Raw genomic sequence first — 23,519 nt, forward strand, 5'->3', positions numbered from 1 at the left:
ATAACAATGAAACATCACAATGTGGACTATTGCTATTAATGAAAGACTCCAAACGTCCACAGCTGCAGCCTTTTCGTTTTCTAGGACTCCACCTGAAGTAGATCAGCGAACACTAACCAGCTCTGTTACAGGTGCAGCCTCTCTATAGCTACACTTAAACACATTTGATTGACAGCCTTCCCTTTGCCTTCTTCCATGCAGTATTTCCCGCTCTTTAGCGAACCTTCTCACCCTTGATTCTGTCTTTTTTATCTACACCTGTCACAACTGATTCCAGATTTTTCTAACAATGTTCAGCAGAAAGCAGAGGATTCACGTCTCCTCAAACACGGCAGGATATATACGTTTGCATGAGGAAACAAAATCGTGATGCTTTACTCTGAAATTTAATATTTTCAGCAGTTTCATTCCTAAAGTGAACATGCAACATTCAGTTGCTGTTTTCCTGTTATACTCTCAAGCAGCACTCATCACATAGATATAAAAATAAAATTAAATACAAAATAAAAAAGAAGAAACATACATTGAAAAGTGCAAATGTACATTTGTTTACAGCATGACATATTCACTGTACAATCATTGATTATATACTCACATTATTTTATGCATTATAATAAGGATTACTAAGTAGCATAGTTTGAGTAAGAAATATTTCATAGCAAGTCTATCTGAAAATATTTGCATTGCCCCGTGACAAAGAGAGGCTCTTCTTAACATTGTCAGGGGGAATGTGTGTGTATGTGTGTGTCTGTTTGTGTGTGTGTGTCTGTGTATAAGTATCTGTTCTTGTGTGTGTGAAGGATGTACATTGCAATAAGGTGTCCTGTCTGTGCAAACAATGAAGCAGAGGAAACGGAAATCATTCTAGATCAGAGGCACAAAAACTGCCCAGCCTGCATTTCAAGTATCTAGCATTGTTTTGGACAACACGTATCTGTCAGACATCAGCAAAGCAGAGAGAAAGAGAAAGAGGAGGAGAGAAAAAAGGGATACTTCTTTTTGCAGCTCAGAGATGAGGCAGATAGAGAGTGGAAACGAGCAGTTCAAACACTTTTGAAACCATAGAATAGGCTATTGCACTTCACCTACAACACCTGCTTAGATTAAGACAGCCCTCTGCAGCAGGCTGGAAACAGCAGCCATGCTCGCTTTCACATTTTGCTCCACATTGAGCGAATGCTCCACATGTTTTGGTAGAAACAATAAAAGAAACCTTGGCCTGCTCACAGGGTGACATCACATCAGTCTCTATACAAGACACTCTGCTTCACTTGATCCTTTTACAAACACTATCCATGTTTAGGAGGCCTTCAAAAATGAGCCATGCCGTAGATGGAAAGCGTGGAAAGTCACCCCCTGGCAGTCGGTTCATTTTGGTCGTCTTCCATGAAGAAAAGCCATCGCGTTCAGCGTCTCTTTAAGGATACCTGATGGTATGATCCTACAGGGGAGTGAGAAACTTTACAAAGGCTTCTGGCACTGAAAGTTTCTGCTTTTCCTGATGGGAAAAAAAGAGGATATCCACGTTGGAATCGTGCCTCACTTGGGAATCTTGATGGGTGGGTTACCTCTTTGGAATTGTATTGTGAAGCCATACAATCCGGTGAGTTGTCGCACAGTCCTGCACCAAGACGGTTGCTATCATGTGGCACTTTCTTGGACAAACAAGTTCAGTCTGAAGAAACATGCTTTCATTACTTTGTTGGGTATTCTGTGTATGCATGGTGTAGATACACACTTTTCTTGGAGGGCGATGGTGTTCTGAAAAATACTATAATCTGGCAGACAACCAATAATGGGCAGGGGCAGAACAACGATCAAGTATTGACTTCCTTTGTCTTGAAAAACAAACCCTCCCCGTGTTGATATCATACTGTACACTTTGAGTAATGTTGCAGCAAAACTTCTGATGCTTTTTCGTGCTAGACTTGTGTGTTTGTCTTTATAAATGTATATGAAATAGAGAAAGAGACTATATGGTTGCTTCGCTCTCACACTGCCGGGATATGTGCGAGCGGCCAGATCCATCAGTGGTTGCTTCTGGATGTCTTAACGCTCTGACTTGACTTTGTAGCGCAGAACCAGGTAAGTAGCCAGCCTGAGGATCAGGAAGAAAGCCCCCAGCACCATGAAGTCCACATAGAGCTTTGCATCCTCCACATCCAGGAGCTGCAGGACCTCCTCCGGCTTTTGGAACTTACACACCACACCTGGACACTCAAGCTCTGACCGGTTCATCCCATAGATGGAGAGTATTACCCCCTCAAAGCCATACCTGAAAGTTGACATCTTTGATAAAACCTCTTGAACCCAAGCACATTATCAAACCATAAAAACATCAATAATCAATGAACAAAACTCTACCTGACATAGGACACATAGGAGCTCCACTGTAGGTATTTGGGAATGGTGTCAAAGTTGACAAAGAAGCCAGAGAAGAGAAGGACAGGTATGGCTGTAACTGGACCCACAAAGGTTGCAACCTGCAGAAAGAATTGGCAGTATTAAGAAGTAGACAGTTTAAGAAAACAGGTCAAAACTGATGCAGCAGAGAAAATTCTTCTTGTATTCCACACAGTCATCTTCTTCTATGCGCCAACATTACCCATAATATCCTGACTACACACACTTCAACAGGGGTTATGGGTCTGTTATTCTACTCGTAGCTAATATAACCTTGAACCAACTGGCCCCGAATAAGGACAACGTGTTAACAGCTACATGTAATGTATTCGTGGCTAACATAGAAAGCTGAGGAGAGCAAAAAGGAGCACACACTAATTAACACTATAAAGGTGCAGAACTGCACAGATCCACTAAACAGGAAGAAGTCAGCAGACTTAATGTCCTTTTAAACTATTTAATCTGGGCACAAGCACGGACCAGTCACAGTAACGGACACGTTTCAGTACAAAACCCTCTTCAGCATTAAAATAGAAAGCTTGCCATGAACTTGTAACACATAAAACCAGAGATCTAAACTTACTCAGTTAGTAATTGCTGAATTTAAATTTGTTATCACTTGCACGGTTCATGACTAAAAGAAAGTAGCATAATCATATTACTGAAACATATTATCAAGTCATGGGTCACTTTGTGCCTCATTCTTTTAAGTTTCAAACTTTATGTCCCATTCTTAAGACAACAATTCTTTAGACACCTTCTTCACATGTGCTACATCACTCCCTGTAAACACCTGAACACAGGCTTCCACCACTGAAATATCAAGACCATACAAATATGCAAATAAATATATATTTATTTTAAAGTTTGACTCATGGATGTTCACATCAGGCTATCAATGGGCTTCCTAGATGTAAAACAACAACTAGTATGTTTAGAGCCAAACTGAGATTAGGTCAGATACTTCAGCAGAACATCAAGCTGTCCTCGGTCTGTAATCCTGCTCTAACACCTTTCAGATTCAGATTCAGATTCAGATTCAGATTCAGACAACTTTATTGATCCCACAAGGGCAATTATTTATATCTTACCAGAAAACAACCATACAACATTTAACATCTAAAACACATCCATCACTATACATGCTACAAGTCACAAGTGCTTGAAAGCAAAACTTCAAATTAAGCTGCAAAACACAAACCTCATTCTAAGAGAAAGGCAGCTGTAAGCTATGCAGGTGTGCCTACCTGCAGAGATGTGGATGCTGCCCCTATAAGCAGACCAAGGGACTGGGCCACCAGGGCTGTGGATGTGGACAGTGCCATAAAGAGAAGGTAACGACCCACTTCTGGAGGCTGCTCAGTCATCCAGTACACTATACTACAATACATGATCGGACAGATCACCTGCAAAAGAGATCTCACAGTGAAACAAACTGTAACTACGTCAAACCCATCGTTTGCTCAATCACACAAACGTTACCTGAAACGGTACGTCAGCCATGGTTTTTGCAAGGTAGTAGGCCTTCAGGCTGTACCAGTAGTTGAGATGTTCTCGTATAAACACAGACATCTCCATAGGAACTGTGGAACAACAGCAGAGCTAAAACATTTTCCATTTCAACCAGGTAAACGACACGGCAAATCGATGTTTCCTATCTCTGGTTACACTCACAGGTTAGGACAGTGGGCATCAGGGCTGCAAACATGAGGAACAACATAGAGAAAAAGAGGAAGCCAGTGTTGTTGAAGACCTTGCTGGCATCATTTCCAATTTTGAGATAGAGCAAGCCGATCAGAACTCCAATACACAGATGGGACATCACCCTGAGGTGGGTCAGCACCTGGAGAACACACAAAGACAAACTCAAATCACACCTGTAGTCAAGATTACCATGACTTTGGAACAGATTTTGAAAATCAGAGTTTAAATTTGTTACCGTGTCTCTGCATATTGTGATGAAGGTTCTCTTGAAGAGGATGCAGAACTGTGTGAATGTACTGGTGGCAAAGCTGTGTTTCTCCAGGGTTCCTGTGTCCTGTAGAGGAACACAGAGAGTAAGGAGTCAGTGATGTAATGCAAACGGACACGAGACAATAATTAGCAAAAACAATCTTTAACTGGTCTCAACAGCGGAAGAAAACTTTATTTTACTAGTTTTTTATTACATAACATGTCAAATATAAGCATTATCTGAGAGTCCTTTTTTTCAAATATCACTTCCTCTTTCTGAGGAGACTGTCTCCTTGGTAACAACAATGGTGAAATGTCAATGTAGACATACAGTTTGTTCCCAACAAATTTGATCCTCAATCCCTGTGCATGCACTGAACTCTTAGTAACAAATAATGGGAGGTATTTGTTTAATAAGAAGTCAATACAAAATGTCAAAACAAAAAATCCAATAGCATCTTAGACCTTGTAATCTGAGTAGATAAAGTTTGGAAGCAAATGCCAGAAAACAAAGGTATGGTCACACAGAATAGAAGAAGAAACCTATTTGTCTACGGTAAAGGTTAGTGTCTGGTGCCCACAAAGAAAGAAATACAAAAGAAGAGTAAAAGGGCATCAGAGGAAATCAATAAGCTGATAAAATGTTTAAAGGAGAGGAAGAGCAAACCTGCACCATGTAAGAGACAAGCTGGAGAGAGCTTTTGGTGGTTTAGATTTACAGCGCTAGCATTTAGCCGATGCTCTTATATATATATAAAAAAAAAAAACGGCTCATGAGGCTGCAAAAGAAAGTGAGAGGAAGCTGAGATGGGCTGAGGAGACGGATCAATCGGGCGGAGAATAGAAGGAAGCTTTGGGGGAAAATGAGTAGTAACACTGACAGGTCCTGGAGTATTTTGTTTTAATGTAACACAATTTGCTCGGCGGTTGAAGTTTATTGCCCATGAAAGCTTATTTGAAAGTCTTTAATGGAGTTATTGGAGTACTTTTGGTCAAAATGGATGAAACGGACACTTCTTTATTCTACTCCTTCCAGAAAAGAGCGCATTTTATCATTAATACAGCACTTAAGCTTTGTATGACTAATATGTATTTGAAGGAAACTGGTGAATGCAATTTCCTGTTATTGATTAGTTGCTCTTTTTTCTTTGTTTACAGACATTCAAAGACATTTTCAGTGCATTGTAGTTGTAAGGTCTGCATTTTTCCATTACAATCTAAAGCAAGGATGTGAGGGGTAAGTGTTAAGGTGTGATTTGGTTAGTAGTTGGTGTTTGTATCACTCACACTGTGACATTGTGAGCAGGAGGAGTCACTTTTGTCTCTGGAGTTCTTCTTGCCCTCCTCAGAGCACAGACCACCCTGCACCGCCTCAAACAGCACTGGATTCAGATCCCCATACTCTCCTGATGCCACCTCAATGACTGAAGAAAGAGAGGACAAGCTAGTGAGAACACAAACTCACACACACACGCAGAATTCCCTTGTACTAAAAGAGCTTCTTGACTTACTGAAGTCAGCAGGATTGTGATACGTGGGGCAGTGGAGGCCCAGGTTCTTCAGATACGGGATTAGGTAAGGGACAGTGCCCTTGTATATGCACTGACCCTGACTGAGGATGTACAGCTGGCGGAGGAACACAGGGACACGGTAATCAACATAGTTCCCAACACACTGACTCTCTGAATAATGAATGAACATCTGACAAAACAACAGGCCTTTGTATCGACTGCAACGCTGCTCCTCCACTGGATAAAATGAATCATGCTAACCTGTAGTCTGGACTGAGCAGCGCCTAATGGAAGGCTAAAGATGTCCAGCACTATAAAGCACCTCAAGTTACCTTATCAAACATCTCAAAGAGCTTGGCACTGGGCTGATGGATGGTGCAGATGATTGTCCGTCCGCCCTGAGCCAGAGACTTCATGAGGGACCACCTGGTAACAGGATGCGCTGTCCAGACCACTGTGATGGGATGGCAAGAAGAGGCAGAAATCAAAAGAGAAAGTTGCTCTGTTTGACCTATTTTTATTCTGAGATGCAGTGATTTGAAGTAGGCGATTAATATATAGTACCTTGTCGGCTCATCAAAGAACATGACAGGAGGATTGTTGACCAGCTCTTGGGCAATGGCCAGTCTTTTACACTGACCTCCAGAGAGACAGTTGGTGCGTGTCTGAGCACACTCAAGGAGACCCAGAGCGGTCAATATCTCATCCACCTTAAACACAAACGCGGACCAATGTAGATAAATGATGACAGATCTGATGACAGGGATGGGGACCATCAAAAATGTGTACGTAATGATACATAATTATTAAACTAAAAACGTATTCAGTCTGGCTTTTATGTAGGGTTTCATAATTGTATTACTTTAATGGTTTAATTGGTTTTAATGTTGTTTTATTGCTTTATTTATCTTTAACCACTTGTCTTTATTATTTGTCTACTCAGTTTTATTGCTATTTTAGAGCCTTTACCTATCTTCAACTTGTACCCTTTTTTATTTATTTATTTGAACTATTTATATTTATATTGTTTTTTTAATGCTTTTTTTTTTACCTTCAATTGTTTAAATTAAATAATAGATTTTAGTATGCATTATTCTCTACTTCAAATTTTTTTTTTCTTTTTCTTTTGTCATTATTTAATTCTGTTTTTATTCTTGTTTTCAATTGCTGTGAAGCACTTTGAATTGCATTTGATTTGTATGAAAGGAGCTATGTAAATAAGGTTTGATTGAATACAATTTTAAATCCTAGTTCTTGTGACTACCATTCTCAAGGGGAAAAAATCATAGGACACAAGATAATGAACAGCCTAAGTGTTTTTTAATTTGTCTGGCAAGTTTCAGCTTTCTTTCTGGATTCATAAATAATAATATATTTTGCCAATATTTTGCAGAGGATTAATACAAGTTACAGTTGTGTTAAATGAAACAAGGTATTAAAACAAATGTTTTTATATTTTGGATTTCCGTGTTCACTACCAGCCAAAAGTTTGGACACACATTCATTTGCAATGGTTTTTATTTATTTTAAATATTTTCCACATTGTAGATTAAAACTGAAGATGTCAAAACTATGAAATAATCTGGTTCCTCCATAATCTGGATTACAACAGTTGTCAAATAGGGTTATCCATTGTGTACTAACCATGCCTCTGAACAACACAACTGATGGTCTCAAACACATTAAGAAGGCAAGTCATTCTTCAAATAATCTGTTGACAAGGCTCATGTTCATTAGAAACCATTCCAGGAGACCACTTCATGAAGCAGACTGAGAGAATACCAAGAGTGTGCAAAGCTGTCATGAAGGAAAAAGGGGGCTACTTTACAGAATCTAAAATATAAAACATATTCTGGTTTGTTTAACACTTTTTTTTTATTAAATAATTCATATATGTTCTTTCATAGTGTTGATGTATTTGGTATTAATCTACAGTGTTTAAAATAATTAAAATAAACAAAAACCCTTGAATGAGAAGATGTGTCCAAACTTTTGACTGGTAGTGTACATATATGTGTGTATTCTGTGAAGACTATTGTGGTTTATACCATAATATTCCATTATTATACAAAGCATGTGAATCACTAAGCACGAGCAACACGTTTAAACTTACGAGTTCCTTCTTGACCTGCATGCTCTCATTTAGTTTCAGATTGGCAGACACCTAAAAGACAGACAGAAGTAAGCACATTGTTACTGATCAATATGATTTCATGAGGCGTTGAGATTGATTTTCTTTTGGAAGATGACCTCACCATTATGGCCTCCCTCGTAGTGAGGTGTGGCAGCAGCATGTCATCCTGCATGATGTAGCAGGACATCTTCCTGAAAGTCCTCAGGTCCCTCGGTCGACCATTCACCATAATCTGACCCTTCATTCCGGTTTCCCTGTTTCCACCAACACAACAAATTGGAATCATTTTGTAGCAATGAATGAGATCAAAAGTGCAATTTTATGCTGTGACCTGGGAGAATATTAGCTGCTTAAGAATCCGCACAGATCCTATGCAAATTCACATCTCACCTGTACCCAGCCAGAATATTCATCAGAGTGGATTTCCCAGCTCCTGAAGGCCCCATGATACCAATCAGCTCTCTGCTGTTGAACCGTCCTGACAGACACTTCAGGAGAGCTTTGTAGCCTGGAGAAGGTTATAGAGGACAAAAGTTATTTATAGTACTGGAATGGGTCCGAAATTGTATTATTGTTTCTGCACCCTATGTTCTCCCGAAGATTTTTAGATGTTTATTTTTAGGCCTTTTGATGCTTTCATTTGGAGAGATAAGACAATGGATAGAGCAGGAAACTGCAAGGTAGAGTGGGGAATGACACACACTGAAGAGCTGCAGATTAAAATCCAGCCTGGCTTCCCGTGTTGAGGGTTGTGGCCTCTGTACATGGGATATGTGATTTAACCACTAGGCCATACCAGTGCCCCATGTTCTAAAAACAAAAACACAGATATTGTAACAGGATAGGGACTGACTAGGCAATAATGACATCAAAAGACTCTGCTTACTGATAACAATTTTAAGATGTTCTGTTTGCCTCTAGCTGGTGATCATTTTAATATTGGCCCATCTACTTGATCAGTTATTTGCCCACTTTAATACCATCTTTATAATCTCAAGCAGCGACAGTCAGAAAGTGAATCAGGCAGAACAGAGGATGTGTTTCAGTCTAATGGCCTGTTTCTTCAGCTGGATCTGAATGAACCCTTAAACTCAGTTCACTGATTCCTTGAACGTTATTACGGATGGTCCTGCATGGGAAGTCACAGAATTGTCTAAAAAAAAAGAAACCCCCCCAGTCAATAGTTAAGAGAATATTAAGAGACAGATAAAGAAATAGTATCTGTATTTGACAACAGTCAGCTTTTATAAATACATTATAGAACTGCTGGGGATAGGAAGTTAGACAAAACAAGAGGATGATGTTATCAGTGTCTGGGTAAAAGAGACTTCAAGGTGAAGCTGACAGTAAAGAAAAAAAACAAAAAACAGAAACCTCAGGATTTTAGGAGAGCTGGGTATCAGGTGTAGCAAAGTGGGAAAAATAAATAGAAGAAGCCTGCATACAGAAAGATTTAAGATCAGTGATGCCAGACAGAAAAAACACAGGCATCACGTCCCTGCAGTGGTTTAAAAAGCGGTCACAGTGGAGTGGCCTGCTAATGAAGATGGCTCAGGTTATTTCTTGATGCATTTCTCAACCTTTGCAGTGCTTGAAACAAAATGGAAGCAGTAAAACAACCCATTTTAGAACTGACAGAGACTCTGAGAGCTTCAAGATATGAAGAGTTAAAACGGGCTGTATGAGAATCCTGCCTCGATGTCACCCTCGTCTCCCTCGCCTCACACATTCCTCAACTGTCTGCAGGGATGTCTCAAGCTGTGTAATTAGGGTCTCACCAGAGCCTCCAGCCCCCTCAAACCATCACTCTATGAGCCTAATGGCATGGCCTCCTCCTCCCTCGCACTGTTATTACATCAGAATGCTTCGTCTCAGACAGCCGAGCAGCCGGCTGTCAGTGAAGCAGCCCTGGCTCTGTCATGTGGTGCATACTGATGATCTAACCCTCTGCTGTAGGTTGCCCATAATAGTGGTCTTATCTGTGTGTGAGGCTGCAGGCACATCCTGATCACCCAGTCTAATGGGAGCGGAGGTGCATGGCATCAATTCCCATTCCTGACACCACAGAGACATTAATAACAGGAGGAAGGTTACACTCAGTTATCAACGATTGCTCACATAGCTAATTTCTGAGTAATTCTTGGAAAATAGTTATCATCAGGGATTCAGGCAGGGACATGACATGCCTCCTAATAGACTTGAGACAATCAAGCCCAAGTCTGACATTAATATTATTTTTTCCATATCACACTCAAGATCAGGGGTGTCACCATGAATCTTGGGCCCCCTGAAAAGATATCTCAGTGGGCCTCATCACCACAGCCAACCAAATATAACATTGCTGCTATAATACTGGTTTATTTGCATTAAACAAAAATATGTGCTTAAAACTATCCTGGTTAACTGACTCTAATCTAAGCTACATAGCATATATTATATATATATATATATTTTTTTTTTTCAATTTCTCCAAATGTAACCGCACAATATTGACCTTCAGACTATCCACCTCTTTAAACAAGATTATTTGAAGCCAAGTGACTTGTTGAATAACAACAAGGCGGCATTATTTGGTTTAATCTAACCTCATGAAGTAAAATAAAACTCTTAAAAACCTACAGTTTACATTCAATCAGATTCAGCATCACTTGATGCTATGAAAATTGACAATTCCCCACTTTAGGCACGAGAAGAGCATCTCACGGAGCCGATCAATGTAGTCGACAGGAAGAGACTCCCATTATTTCAAGAAAGGAATTCTGAATGTTTGTTTATTTATTCAGACAATTTTAGTTATCGTATTGCAGTTATAACAAAACAAAAGAAAAGCATAGTAGAAAACACATTTTATTTCAGGTCCATTAAGGCCCCCCCCTCCCCACTTGGGCCAGTCAGTCCCACTTTTCCCACCACTAAGACGCCCCTGCTCAAGATACACTTTTCTTCTCCTCGATGTTATACCTTTTGCTTCCTTACTCTCTTCATTTACTCCAATTTTATCCTAGAGACAGCAACTTTCTGAGTTGCATTTATGTTGTTTAAGAAATAGCCATATGCTAACATACACATGAAAGCAATAGTGGCACTGTTGGATAAAGATAGATTAATTTCATCAGAACAGCATAACTTCTAAAACACTGTTTGACTTAAAGAAGTTAAGTGAGATATTTTCTTTTTTATTCTACACAAGAAGTTTTCCTTGCCAATTACTCCCAATACAACTCAACCCCAGACCGTTAGGCTAGTAGTTTGGTAGATGCTAAGCGAATAGCGGCTACCGAAGCCCAGAGCAGCTAGCCTCAAGAAGAGATGAGGAGCCAGCTGCAGAAGTTTGGTAAGTGCCCCTCCATCCAAACTCCACACACACAGATTTTCCCGCCCCTCCAGACTTGTAGACCTCAACCTTTATTTTTCTCTTAAAGCTGCTGTTGGTAGGAATGGTGTAAAAAGCATTACTTTTTTTCTGCTGGGTTTGGAGAAAAGGTCATAATGCCCATCGGTACTCATCGGTAAGTGGAGTAATCTGAGACTATTGCAAAATCTCTGCATTTTCCAATGCCTTTGTATCAAGAAATGTTATTATTCCCCTCGTTCCCGTTATGACAGACCAATCATAGCTAATCTCCAATCCTCTGTCCTGATTGGTTAAGGGACGGACCCTACTATGTCCTCCGATTGGTTATGAGTCCGGCACTATCATGACTTCACACGCCGATCTGTGTTGGGGGGCTAAGAGGAAATCTGGTTGGGAGGGATAGTGTTGACATTCGAAGTCCCTCTCCCTGAAAGATGTTTACTCTGTGACTACCAACAGCAGCTTTAAGAACCTGTAAACACATTTCAATGTGTAAAAGTTGGTTCGGTTCACTTTCAATTTAAGCTATGATCAAGCTTCTTGGTTAGCTTGGAAAAATGTACATTTCTGTCATAACATTAAGTACATTTTTCCAAGCTGTGACACAAAGACATGAAAGGTAAATGGTGTTGGTGGTGCAGTAAAGAATTTATTGACCCATAAACTTCTAGCATTCTGCATATAACATAATCACAAAACACGTCTCTGACCTATTTTTTTATAGGTTTTCTGATGTTGTAATCCTTTCTTTAAAGGTTAAATAAGGTTATACAACAAAGCTAAACATCTGTGTGAGATACAACCCATTGAAATTAAAAATAGTGGTAAAGCAGCTTGATTTATTTCCTTCCGTAGTGATGAATTTGAAGCGTGAAACATTATGCATTTTAAAAGGAGCAGTGGTGGAGGTGGGCATATATATTACGTAGAAGTACCAACAAGGTTACGACATTGTTAAATATTCTTTTAAGGGAAGGTGATTAATGCAGGAAAATGAACTTGGCGAATGCAGTAATATCAAATATTATTTCATGTAATTAATATCCTCATGCAATCATAAATTCATTCAATTATGAACATGGCACGATTATACATTTCCTCTATGACTAAATCAGCTATTACCATTTAACGTTTTATTCCATCCTATTTCCTTTAATTGTTTTATTTTACTACTGCCTTTCTTGTTTTTATTTATCAATCAATCAATCAATCTTTATTTGTAAAGCGCCAAATCACAACAAATGTTATCTCAAGACGCTTTTGCAAACATAGGAGGTCTAGACCACTCTATGTCAAATTATGAACAGAGACCCAACTTCAAGACAGGGTAAGACTCAGTCTGACCCCACCTTAATCCATCATGAGCATTGGATTTATCATGGTTGCTTAATTTGTGTTATTGCTTTTGTCTCTTTTTATGCCTTTAGTTCCTGTTATTCCCTTTTAGCTTTTATTTCTTTTGTTTCATTTCTTTTAACGCTTTTCTCCGTAATGTTATATCTACATTTATCTTTGTATCTCTTTATTGCTTTTAATTCACCCTTTTGCTTTACCTCTCTGTTACTACTTTATTCCTCTCTGCTGCTCATTGCCCCTTTTTTGTTTCTTTCCTTTTTATTGCTTTAATCATCATACTTCCTTGGTGCCTTGGTGCTTGTGTTCCCTGAGTTCTCATTGTGATGGGTTAAATTATTGTGTTTGGGTTCTTTTTCTGTTGGTGTTCTTGATTTTGGGGTTAAATTGTTGTTCAGGATCTTTTGCTGTTGTGTTCTTACATCTGCTCTGTTGTCTGTCAGAGCACTTTGTAAACCCTTGTTTTTAAAGGTGCTGTAAAATACAGTTACTAATATTGTTGTTTTAAGCTGTACTTGTACATGTGTTGTTTCAGCAAAACTGAAGATGTGAAAGTATCAAAAAGTGTAACTGAATATAAGTGTTGGCAAAGTATCCAGGGCATTAGAGCCAAATACTCAAGAAGAAGTTACTGAATGTATTTCTACGCCACTGTGGTACATGTACTCAGTTACATTCCATAAGTTAGATAAAGCCCTGTCTGCAATAAAAGATGTGATCATATCTGTAAGATGAGCACTCTCTTCTTCCTTATACAGTCATCATATCATCAATGCACCTGCAGAGATGTCGTTTGCAGTAAATAAAACACAGAGCTGAAACCACCCTGAGGCATGTCAACATTTTCCCACTCTCACTCCCTCCTCCTTTCTTCCTGTGTTTCCCCTTCAGTATCGGGTCTCAAGTTTCACCTGGAGAATACTCCCAACAGGAGGAGAAATCCCTCCACATTACAATCAGGTCACAGCATCCCCAACCAGGATTAATGGCTGCCCTCACCTGCTATATAACCTACAACAACACATACAACAGAGGGTAGATCGTACATCAACTAACCTGCCTAGACCCTTATACACTTTAAGATTTTGCTCTTTCTTTACTGCATCTTCTTCTTGGTTATCATTTTCTGTTCATCAGACATTTTAGGAAATGACTCATGTGTAGTATGACCGAAACTAAAACCCTTCAATTACAGATGACATCATGGCTCCAGCCCATGGCTATCATGCTGCATATTGTCTTTTTCCACCCTCTTGTCTTTTTTTACCAGCTGTGTAATGGCATATAATTCAGCAAAACAACATAACAGGGTGTGTTTCTTCCAAGAGGAAGTGATCTGACTACAAAAGCATACAGCAGAACAACAGCCTTAAGCTGGCTGTGATTACACCTGTTTGTTTTTTGTTTTTTTACAGCTTTGATCAGGCCGACAGGCACTGCAGAGAATCAGCTCTGCACTGAGCTTGTTAAATGAGACACACACGCAGACAGCCCCCTCAGAATGAACTACAGCATGGGTCAAATGTACAGCAACTCACTGATATCAGAGGTAGGTGCGGCTTGTTATTTTATGTGAGTGGTAGAGGTAGTAAAACAGGATGTACATGCAGTATGATAGCGGATTACTTTAGATCAAAAGGAGAATGTAACAGTAATCATCGTCTTTATGAAAGGCTGGGCTTAATTAGTAAAACATGAGACATTTCCTGTTCACACATCGCCAGCCTGATGGGTTCAGACGCCTCAAAGAGGCAACTCAAACTAAAGCACAAACCACAGGTTGATCTGACGAGGGGAAACATGCAACATCAGCAACACACAAACAAAAGCTGGTTTTAATGAACACTGCTCCCTTGATGCTCCCCATTTTTACTTCATGAATGCACTTCATACATCGCACACTTCTCTGCCAGGCTTTTATAATGTACATAAATATTAGAGTGAGCTTAAATAACACAGGACAACCTGCGTTGCATCATGTATGACACTATATGTAGAGAATGTACATAAAAGATTCCTCTACAGTATTTTCACCCTGCCGCATAACTAAACGGTTCATCCTCTCTAGCAGAGATGATCAGGTGTCAGGGAGTTGTAATTGTTAATGTTTGTGACTTTAAATTCTATTTGTATTTCATCTGCAGATCAATCCTGACTCCCTGCCACCGCCTGCCGTCAGACAACAATGGGGAGAAGAAGGGAAAGCAGTGTGCCAACCTGCGAGTGTAAATTATTTACTACATCTAAACTCTGCTGAGCACAGCAAGCCTTATAGACACACTGCCTGCTACAACATGGAGGAAGTCTGCATGTGTATGTGTATGTGTATGTGTATGTGTATGTGTATGTGTATGTGTATGTGTATGTGTATGTGTGTGTGTGAGGATGGAGCTGGGCTACTTGTGTCAGAACAACAGAGCAAGCCAGCAGAGAGAGGGAAACAATATTTTTCTCAAATGTCACAAAATGCCTCGCTGGTAATATTCTGCACTCTCGATATTGATCGGTATGGGTGGTGCTCTCTTGCTCATCCATCATGGTTACTACAGTATTCTCCCTATTGCTAAGCGTGTGGTACCTCTCCTTCTCCACCAGGGACCCTCGCGAATGGTGTAAGAGAGCTCATTGAACTCCAGATCCACAGCAGAGCGACGCGGGAGGTGGGAGAAGCGCTGGGCCTCAGTGATGTGGTTCTCCACTTTCTTCAGGTGGGTGAGCAGCGGGGCCTCTTGGGGAGCTCCACCTGGGAGTTTGGTCTCCTCCATGGGGATGCTGACCGAGCCCGGATCCAGGGTTCTCTCAGCCATGCTGAAAGGCTGCAAAGGAGGACACACATGATGGTTGAAAAAATGCTAACCCCATTTCTTACTCAAAATAAGAAGGGGAAGTTGATCATCTTAACTTTTATACAAGATCCCTTTGTTGGTGGTCTAGCTGACTGAAAGCCCTCCAAACATCAAGCATGTTTCAGCATATGTGGATACAGAGGTGCAGCTGCAGCAATGATTTTAGGTTGCCTGCAGACATCATCTTAAAACAAGGTGCTGCACACGATCTGATTACACTTTATCTCATGGAGCGGCTGCTTAAGAGGAATGACATTTTGAGTGCGAGGAGTCGGGATCTGGTTTCAGCCCTGCAGCCGGCTCATACTGCTGATCCACATAAATTTCCTCCTAAACTTAAGTGTCTGTTAAAGCTTGAGTAGAGGCTGCTGATCCATCAGCTTTGCAACAATCTGAAAACAAATTATTTCCCCAAATAATAACAGCATAATGAAGCTGTCAGGATGTCTTTGGAGATGTGTTACAGTTGTATTCATGAGGGTGAAGTCAATAGCATTTAAACAAACAATACTCCAGTATTTAATCAAATTAATTAAGGGATTATGTGCATAATTTAAACGAGTTTCCTAAACTTAATCAAGTGGCCTACTTCAGATTATAGTCTGGCTGTAGATAATAAGCATGTAATTATCAGTGACAAGTTGATATGGGTATGTCTGAATGCTATTAGAATAATGCTGCTGTAAAACATAGGATCTACCATACAAAACCACAACATTATGTCATTTTAACACAACCTAATTAGGTGGAATGATCTGATTACATACAAAAATCAGGTAATAATAACCTTTATGTTCATGAAAACCTTAGAATAAAAAAGTATTTTATGTACATAAGGGCCTGAAAAAAACCTTAAATACACTACTACCCAAAAATAGTCTTTAAGACTGCCACAAAACTTTTTTAGAGAGTACAACGAGTAAACAACACATGAGGACAAACAGTTCTACACACATAATGTCCGTCTGTGTCTAACTCTGCACATCAAATCTCAAGATACAAACATCCACATGCACACCTGTAGTACTCTGATCACTGTCCTGTGTCCATGACCTACTGTGCCCTACATGAAATAAAACATCTTCATGTGCAGTGAAGAAAATTGACCGTGACTTCTATTGACCACCCAACCATTAGTGAATTTCCATTACCAGCCTGCATATAAGCTCTGTAGAAAAAAAAACCTCACAGGCTTTAATGGCCTCTTAGTCAGATGAAGGCCTCCATGTTCTATCATGTGCGGCCCAAAAGCCAGGACACGTGAGCGTGCGCACACACACAGAGATGTAGTATAAGTCTGCTACAGGGGTAAAAATATGGTTATTAAATGTGTTCCAAAGTGTTGCAGTGATTGTGTGCTCTGCAGTGACTCTAAGAGAGGATGAGGAGGGTCCCTGCTCTTTCAAAAGCACCTGTTAACAACAAACTGATGAGGATGAAAACATGAGATACATCTCAGGCTGGAAATGGTAGGTGAGTGTGGAGAAGTGGCTTCTTTCACAAGGTGGATGAGTCATAAATGAGCCTGATGTGAGTACATACAGTCAGTCCTACAGTGTGTTGCATTGCACATGCACATGCACATGCACACACGCACGCACGCGCCCATTACACATACTTCTTATTTTGTGTTGAGAATACCAGTTGAGGAGCTCGGCCCTGGTTTCTGCTCCTGTGGGTCAGAGCAACAGTGCTCAAATGATGCCTTCGGGTAAAACGGCACACTCCCTCCACATCAGAAGGTCCCACAAACAGTACCAGCCTGCTCAGGAGAAGAAAACAACAACAACAAATAGATGCTCACTGTGCGCCACAGTCCAGGAAAAATCCGCTGAGATGCATTCAAGGACCGAGCTGTGTTCTCTGTATCAATATCTCGGGGTGCGGCGCACATCGTCCCGCATGAACTACAGCAACTCCACAGATTAAAATCATGTCCGGCCTCAAACTATGACTGCATCCCGGAGAGAATCGTCAGGGGATCAGGATGCCTGTCATGGTTTCTTTATTCCTCGATACGATTGTTCCCTTCATTGCATCCATCCGTCCCGAACTCGCACACCACGGATACTCACACACATCCTCAGCAGTGATGACAATCGTAAGTGTCTGATGAGCACATCTGGAATAAAACAAAAACAGGCGAGCAGTGCTGCAGATGCTTCAGCAGCAGTAGCAGCAGCAGCTCGTTTCAGCAGCCACCGTGATCCTCTTATTACCGGTTGGTGCGTCTGTGTGGTACGCACGCTGGTCTGGGATGCAGGGCGTTGCTGGCAGGATGCAACTGGAGGGGGGAAAAAACAGTGTTTTGGCTTTGATCGCTTCCTCCTAATCCTAATCCGGTCCTCATGTTGTGGAATGAATACAGTCTCAGGGGGGGAAAAAGAAAATTAGTATTTTAAAGGCAGATATCATAAACACATTAAGTATTTGTAAAGACATTTAAATGATTTTATTGTGATTTAAAGCTTGAGTACTGACCTAAAAGTTTGAATTACATCATCCTTAATTAAATCTATTCCAATCACATTGTCCAACAAAGCCTTTTCCATCAAATTAGCGTCTTAGATACCAATTTAAACCATTTAAGTATTCCATTTCCTATTCCTGGACGACTTTTGGCTGCTGTCTCCGGAGAATGAGAGAACTATAATGAAAGCTTCTTTGTGCGTAAGGTGTCATTTTCTATGTCTCATATTGCCACTGCATACTGATACTGATAATGGATGTGGGCTCCATCGCTGTTAATAGTCGTATAAACATAAGGCAGATTTTTTCGGTGAGATTTTCGGCCCCTCTGTCTCTTTAAAGGCCGCACCTGCGCAGCTGCCTGCCTGGTGCTGATGCTGCAGTGCCCGGGTTATTTTCGGTAAAACAGCCGGGGTTACTCGCGTTCAAGCGGGCCCTACATGCCTTACATCACCCCCGAGAGGAAACCGAGACCATTTTTAGCCAATCGCACCTGCCTCTTAATCAGACCAAATTAAAAGGAAATCTCGTGTCGCAGCATGAGCATTTATTCAGCACAGCACCTCACCTCCCCCTTTTTCTATCCATTTCTGTTATTTGGACCAAATTCTTAACACAGACTCTGTAACACATGTAAATCAGGAAACATTATTCCTTCATGTGGAATGCAAATTTCTCCTTTCCAGTCTTGGTCTGAGAAAAACAAGCCTGTATCCAAAATAAAGGTGCATTGTTTTTCCAGTGAATGTGTTGCATGGCCATTTTGAGTGTTTATTAATAAGACTGCCACAGAGACAGTGCCTTACCTCAATCTATTATTCTACATCAAAGGCCTGGTCCCAGTTGCATAATGTGATATTTTCCTTGAGAAAAGGGATATAACCTTTCCTCCCATTCTCTGTAGAATAAAAGTTTGCATGCTCAAATTATCTCACAATAACCAGCCAGTCTCATTCATGCCTTCTGGGAGACCACAGGACAGATCATCAATCAACTTAATGAGATAACAGTGTTTCCCTGATTCATAAAATATTGACTGTCATAAGTGTGAGATTACCCATATTTAAACTCTACAAAGGCTGCAGGAGTTTTCTATGCTCTCAAATGAGGGTTGCATACTCTATAAACTTCGCATAGTTTGGCTCTTTCAGCAGCTTTTCTCATCTCTTTTAAGTTTTTTCACTTTCTTACTTGTAACTTTGTCACAAGCAGGTGAATGTCTCATAACGTAAACCTTAAATGAATTAATTTCCCATGTCTGCATGATTCATAAAGCCTCAATGACTGATTCCAACGCAGTCCACAGGTGCAGCAACTCTTCCTACTATGGAGAACAAATTATCTTAGATGACTCCTGAGTCATTTTCTAGCTGGGTGCAAGAAATAGCTGATGTGCTGCAGAGAGCTCTGAGTAAACTGTTAGAAACAAGCAGGACTTCAAATTAGACCTCCCATGACCTCTAATTTAACACCTACATTTTATCCTCCATTCTTGTAAAGGTGGCTCCGCTGTTTCTCTTGTAATCATGTGCAGAAGGACAGTTGACTCTCTGTTTTCCTGAATTATCATGAAAGAAGGCCCAGCTTGTTTCTGCAGAGCATGAATGGAGTCACAGGAAGTGGTGCTGAGCAGACGTACCGGGAGATCCAGTCAGAGAGCTCAAGAGAGTACAGCAGGCTGCATGTGGGTGAGTTTCCTCCCTGGAGTTCGGTTCAGCAGATAAGAAGACTTAATGAGCTGTAATGAAGGCAGGAGATTGACTGTTCTTTCAGTTACTGCCAGATGTCCCTGTGTGAAATTATTCTTAATTTCTATCGTTGTGATGATTCACGCTGTGTTGAATATATTTGGTGAGATTTTTTCAGCTCATTTGCGGGGAGTGTAATATTTGTAATTAGTCACTTTAGTTAACTGAGAGAAATATTTTGGAGTAAGGAGGCAATAATGGCTCTATGTCATCTAAGACATGCCAAATAAGACTGTAGTGTCAACCTGTTCACATTGAATATGAGCATGAATGTGACATTTTCTGTTCTAAACTTTGTGCATGTCCTCTCTCACAGAGATTGGCTGCTTCAAATATGAAGCAAAGCACCTAGTCCGGACAGTTATCACCAAGCTGAAGTGTTTCTCTTTTGCATCCAGTGTCCAGGATGCTGTAATCATTTTTCCATACACGGATGTCTCTGGATTATCAAGTTCCACTACAGAATAGTACACCCCAGAGCTGAGTATAGTGACCTGATTTCTGAGAATTAACAGCAACATCTAGTGGCTCTCAGAAGTAATAACATTTATCAAACATGAGCTGTGAGCAGGGTGAGTTGCTGCCATGCAAAATATTAAACTTATTAGTATAACAAGAAGTTTTTTAACATTTACCTTTAAATTTCAAATGTTTTCCTGTAGTGGCTTCTCATTGTATCCTTAAGTAATTTATATTCCTCATTTGTCTTAAAAAATATAGAATATTGGGAATATTCTGAAGATCACAAAAATAAAGGGATCAATTTGACATACATCTTGGAAAATCTGTGGTTTGATACACATATAATGTTACAGATGGAAACATTTTTTTTGCATTTGACATATGAAAATTTGGATAAGGAAACTACTGCAGATTTAAGCTTTGAAGTTATATTTTCAACAGTTAAACATTTCAAACATTCCTAATGTTGTCAGCAACTTCTCTTTTTATATATATATCATGTTCTTAACATTGTATAAGGATTCTGGGATGGGTTTTGGGGTGGTGGTGGGGTTGGGATTGTGTCTGGGGGATCTTTTTTGTATTTTAATGTATTCTATTTTATTACTACAATTGTTATTTTAATGTACAGCACTTTGTGTTACAATACTGTTATATGAAAAGTGCCATAAAGATAAAGTCTGACACTGCTCTGAATAAAACAGGGAGGATGAACTTTGGGTTGCAATGATAATAACTGAAATGATGCTTTGACGTCAGATGAGCCAGTAGTATGTTTTTTTTTCACTCTTATTTATTGTTTGCCAATGCACCACACATAACTTCATTTTTCTTTAATCCATCTCTTTAAAAAAAAATAAAACTCACAAAAAGGAAGATCTTTTGAGCTATAATATGCCATCTACAAAAAAACAATCAGCTGATTATGTTAACACCACTCTCCAAGACAACTCTGTCTCAAACTCCAAAGCCCCTCCTTCATAACGAGATTAAGGTTTCATCTCCTTCCAGGACAGATGGACTCAAGAGGAAGAGCGATGAAGCTGAGCGGCTAATCTCTGTGGTTTCACTTCACTCTCTCCTTGTTTTTGTCTCTATTTCTTCTTTTGTCTCACGGACAAAACATGTGCCAGAAAGTATTTAAGTCAGTCCTGGTGTATGGAATCCATGTCAATACTGCCTTCTGAATAATCCCTCAAGGTCAATTTGGCACTGCTTTGCAAACCTTACACTTATTTAAAGCTTTTCAAATAATTACTTGACTCACATCTGACACAGACTGTTTTATCTGAATTAACTTTATGTTCCTGACCCTATTCCGACCTCACATCTCTCGCATTGACTGAAATTTAAAGCCTTGCTTTCCTTATCTAGCTCAAGAGGATTTCAACCTGAGGCACTGAAATGTTCTTGTCATTGTGTAAAATCCTACGTACAGAAACCTAGCAGACATTGTCGGCTTCAATATGCTAGAGTGATTAAATTAATGACTTAAAACATACAGATTTTGCTCCGCTGATATGTCCACACAGTTGGATGAAGCAGCAAAACATAGTGTGGCTCTGTGGTGAACAAGCTGCCTGTATTTCTGCTTCATCTGCTGAAGAGTCAATATGTTGTTTCCTTCACATATTACCCTGCAGATGCTGAAAATATGAAAACAAATGTGCTCTCAAAGACAGAAAACTCTTGCTCAAAGGAAAAATACATATATTCTTGTATTAAGAGAAAATTGCAGGACATCCATCATTCATGTAGTTGGGGTAAATACTCACCACATGACAGAGCGCAGTCACAAATACAAGGGACACACTGTGAGAAGAAGCGCTTCCAGCCAGTCTGCTTTTTCTCACAGTTGTCTATCTTAGAGCAGCCTTGTTTAGCTGGGCCAAAGTAGCTCTTATTCTTGCAGGTGGAGTTGCACGACCCACCAAGTTCCCTCTCACTGATTTCAATACGTCCCTGTGGACACATTCCTAAAAGCCAAACAGAGAGAAATCTTGATAAGCTGTAAAGTTATGTGACGGAATACGATCCATGTGGTGTAGTGCTGGCTTACTGAGGCAGGTAGGTTTCGAGGTCCAGAGTCCATTAGCCTGACAAGTTCTGGTTGGGTTTCCCAGCAGCATAAAGCCAGAGCCACAGGTGTACCTGACCACAGAGCCCACCCACCAGTCATTACCGTACACCATACCATTATAGTCCACATCTGGCTTCCCACAGTTCACTGCAAAAAGGCAAAGACTGAGGCACAAACCTTCAGAAAAGACTGACTACAGTTTTTAGAAGTTTGGTATATTTATGGCGGTCTTACCTCTGCACAGGGACTTGTATCCCAGCCAGCAGCAGTCTGAGTCTCCACATGAATCTCTCCTCAGCTCCTGGTGACGCCCCTTACAGCCTCCCACACAAATGGGGGCTGTCCCAGACCAATAGATGTCATCTATGAAATCTGGCAGGGGCATCCATTCTGTCTCACCTGCAGTAAAAGATTTTTAGTAGCTTCTTGAAACACTAGAACTGGACAAACATCGGCTAAAAAATTAAACAAACTGGGAATATGTGAACCCTCTGAGTTCATGTAAAGAAACTTTTTGTTGTTATAAAGGGATTTATAATGAATGCAATAAGCACCCCCTTAAGAGATCACAAAAATAGGATTTATAGGAGGTCTTACCACTACCTTCCACCTCTTCAATCCACCCAGGAGACTGAGAATCAGCTCTTTGCAAAGACCCAAACAACAGCAGCAGCAGCAGAAGAAAAAACCTCATGATGCCGGTCCTCTGATGCAGTCACTTTGTACATAAAACCCACAAAAGGATCTGTGAACTTAGTCTAAGACCTTTTTCTGTCCAACAATATTCTACACATTATCTCTACAAAGTAAACAGTCATTAGAAGCTGCCTCGGTGACTGCAGGATGAAGAATCAAAGAGCAGGAAGTGACACTTAGACTAATCTGTGTGCTGCCTAATCTTCTACACGCAGCTAATGCCTCTACGGTCTGTGTGTCACGCTGGGGCTGGAGTCACTACTTTGTGATTTAAGTCAGTGGATCACCTGAGTCTTTTAGAGGATCAAACTAAAAGGGGAAGATGAGATAATTAAACTTTACTGGGGACAAAACACTTGAGTTTGACTCTAAAACCTTAGCTTTTAGATACATCTGTGTTAGGGAGACATCTAAAAATCAGCAAGGGGCGCTATAATTGATGCACAATGGTAGATGCTATCAATTTATGGTGGGACCTATAAGTGTAATACATTTCCCTCTCTTTCTGA

The 23,519-nt window shown here is 40.3% G+C and overlaps 2 protein-coding genes across 2 annotated transcripts; both read right to left on the reverse strand.

Annotated features, from left to right (window-relative positions):
* Positions 1-364: 364 nt before the first annotated feature.
* Positions 365-17,635, reverse strand: abcg4a (ATP-binding cassette, sub-family G (WHITE), member 4a). Its single transcript, XM_034683013.1, is given in 16 exon segments — positions 365-2,275; positions 2,365-2,483; positions 3,651-3,809; positions 3,886-3,986; positions 4,078-4,246; positions 4,343-4,441; positions 5,644-5,780; positions 5,868-5,982; positions 6,200-6,290; positions 6,292-6,321; positions 6,432-6,577; positions 7,981-8,031; positions 8,123-8,255; positions 8,392-8,509; positions 15,288-15,525; positions 17,174-17,635. Coding segments are annotated over 15 exon segments (1,923 nt in total). The 5' UTR covers positions 15,517-15,525; positions 17,174-17,635; the 3' UTR covers positions 365-2,049.
* Positions 17,636-20,943: 3,308 nt separating this feature from the next.
* Positions 20,944-23,232, reverse strand: si:ch211-117m20.4 (CUB and sushi domain-containing protein 2). Its single transcript, XM_034684160.1, has 5 exons — positions 22,912-23,232; positions 22,549-22,713; positions 22,294-22,461; positions 22,010-22,210; positions 20,944-21,880 (listed from the first exon to the last, which is right to left on the reverse strand). Exons 1-5 carry the CDS (start codon positions 23,006-23,008, stop codon positions 21,867-21,869), a joined length of 645 nt encoding a protein of 214 aa, XP_034540051.1. The 5' UTR covers positions 23,009-23,232; the 3' UTR covers positions 20,944-21,866.
* Between the last annotated feature and the right edge of the window lie 287 nt (positions 23,233-23,519).

This window comes from Notolabrus celidotus, chromosome 5, assembly GCF_009762535.1.
Source record: "Notolabrus celidotus isolate fNotCel1 chromosome 5, fNotCel1.pri, whole genome shotgun sequence".
NCBI classification, from domain to species: Eukaryota; Metazoa; Chordata; class Actinopteri; order Labriformes; family Labridae; genus Notolabrus; species Notolabrus celidotus.

Coding starts and splice junctions, on each gene's coding strand:
- si:ch211-117m20.4 (XM_034684160.1), bottom strand. CDS start 23,008: ATGAGGTTTTTTCTTCTGCTGCTGCTGCTGTTGTTTGGGTCTTTGCAA. Junction 22,714..22,911: donor TGAAGAGGTGGAAGGTAGTG/GTAAGACCTCCT, acceptor CTTTTACTGCAG/GTGAGACAGAATGGATGCCC. Junction 22,462..22,548: donor ATACAAGTCCCTGTGCAGAG/GTAAGACCGCCA, acceptor GCCTTTTTGCAG/TGAACTGTGGGAAGCCAGAT.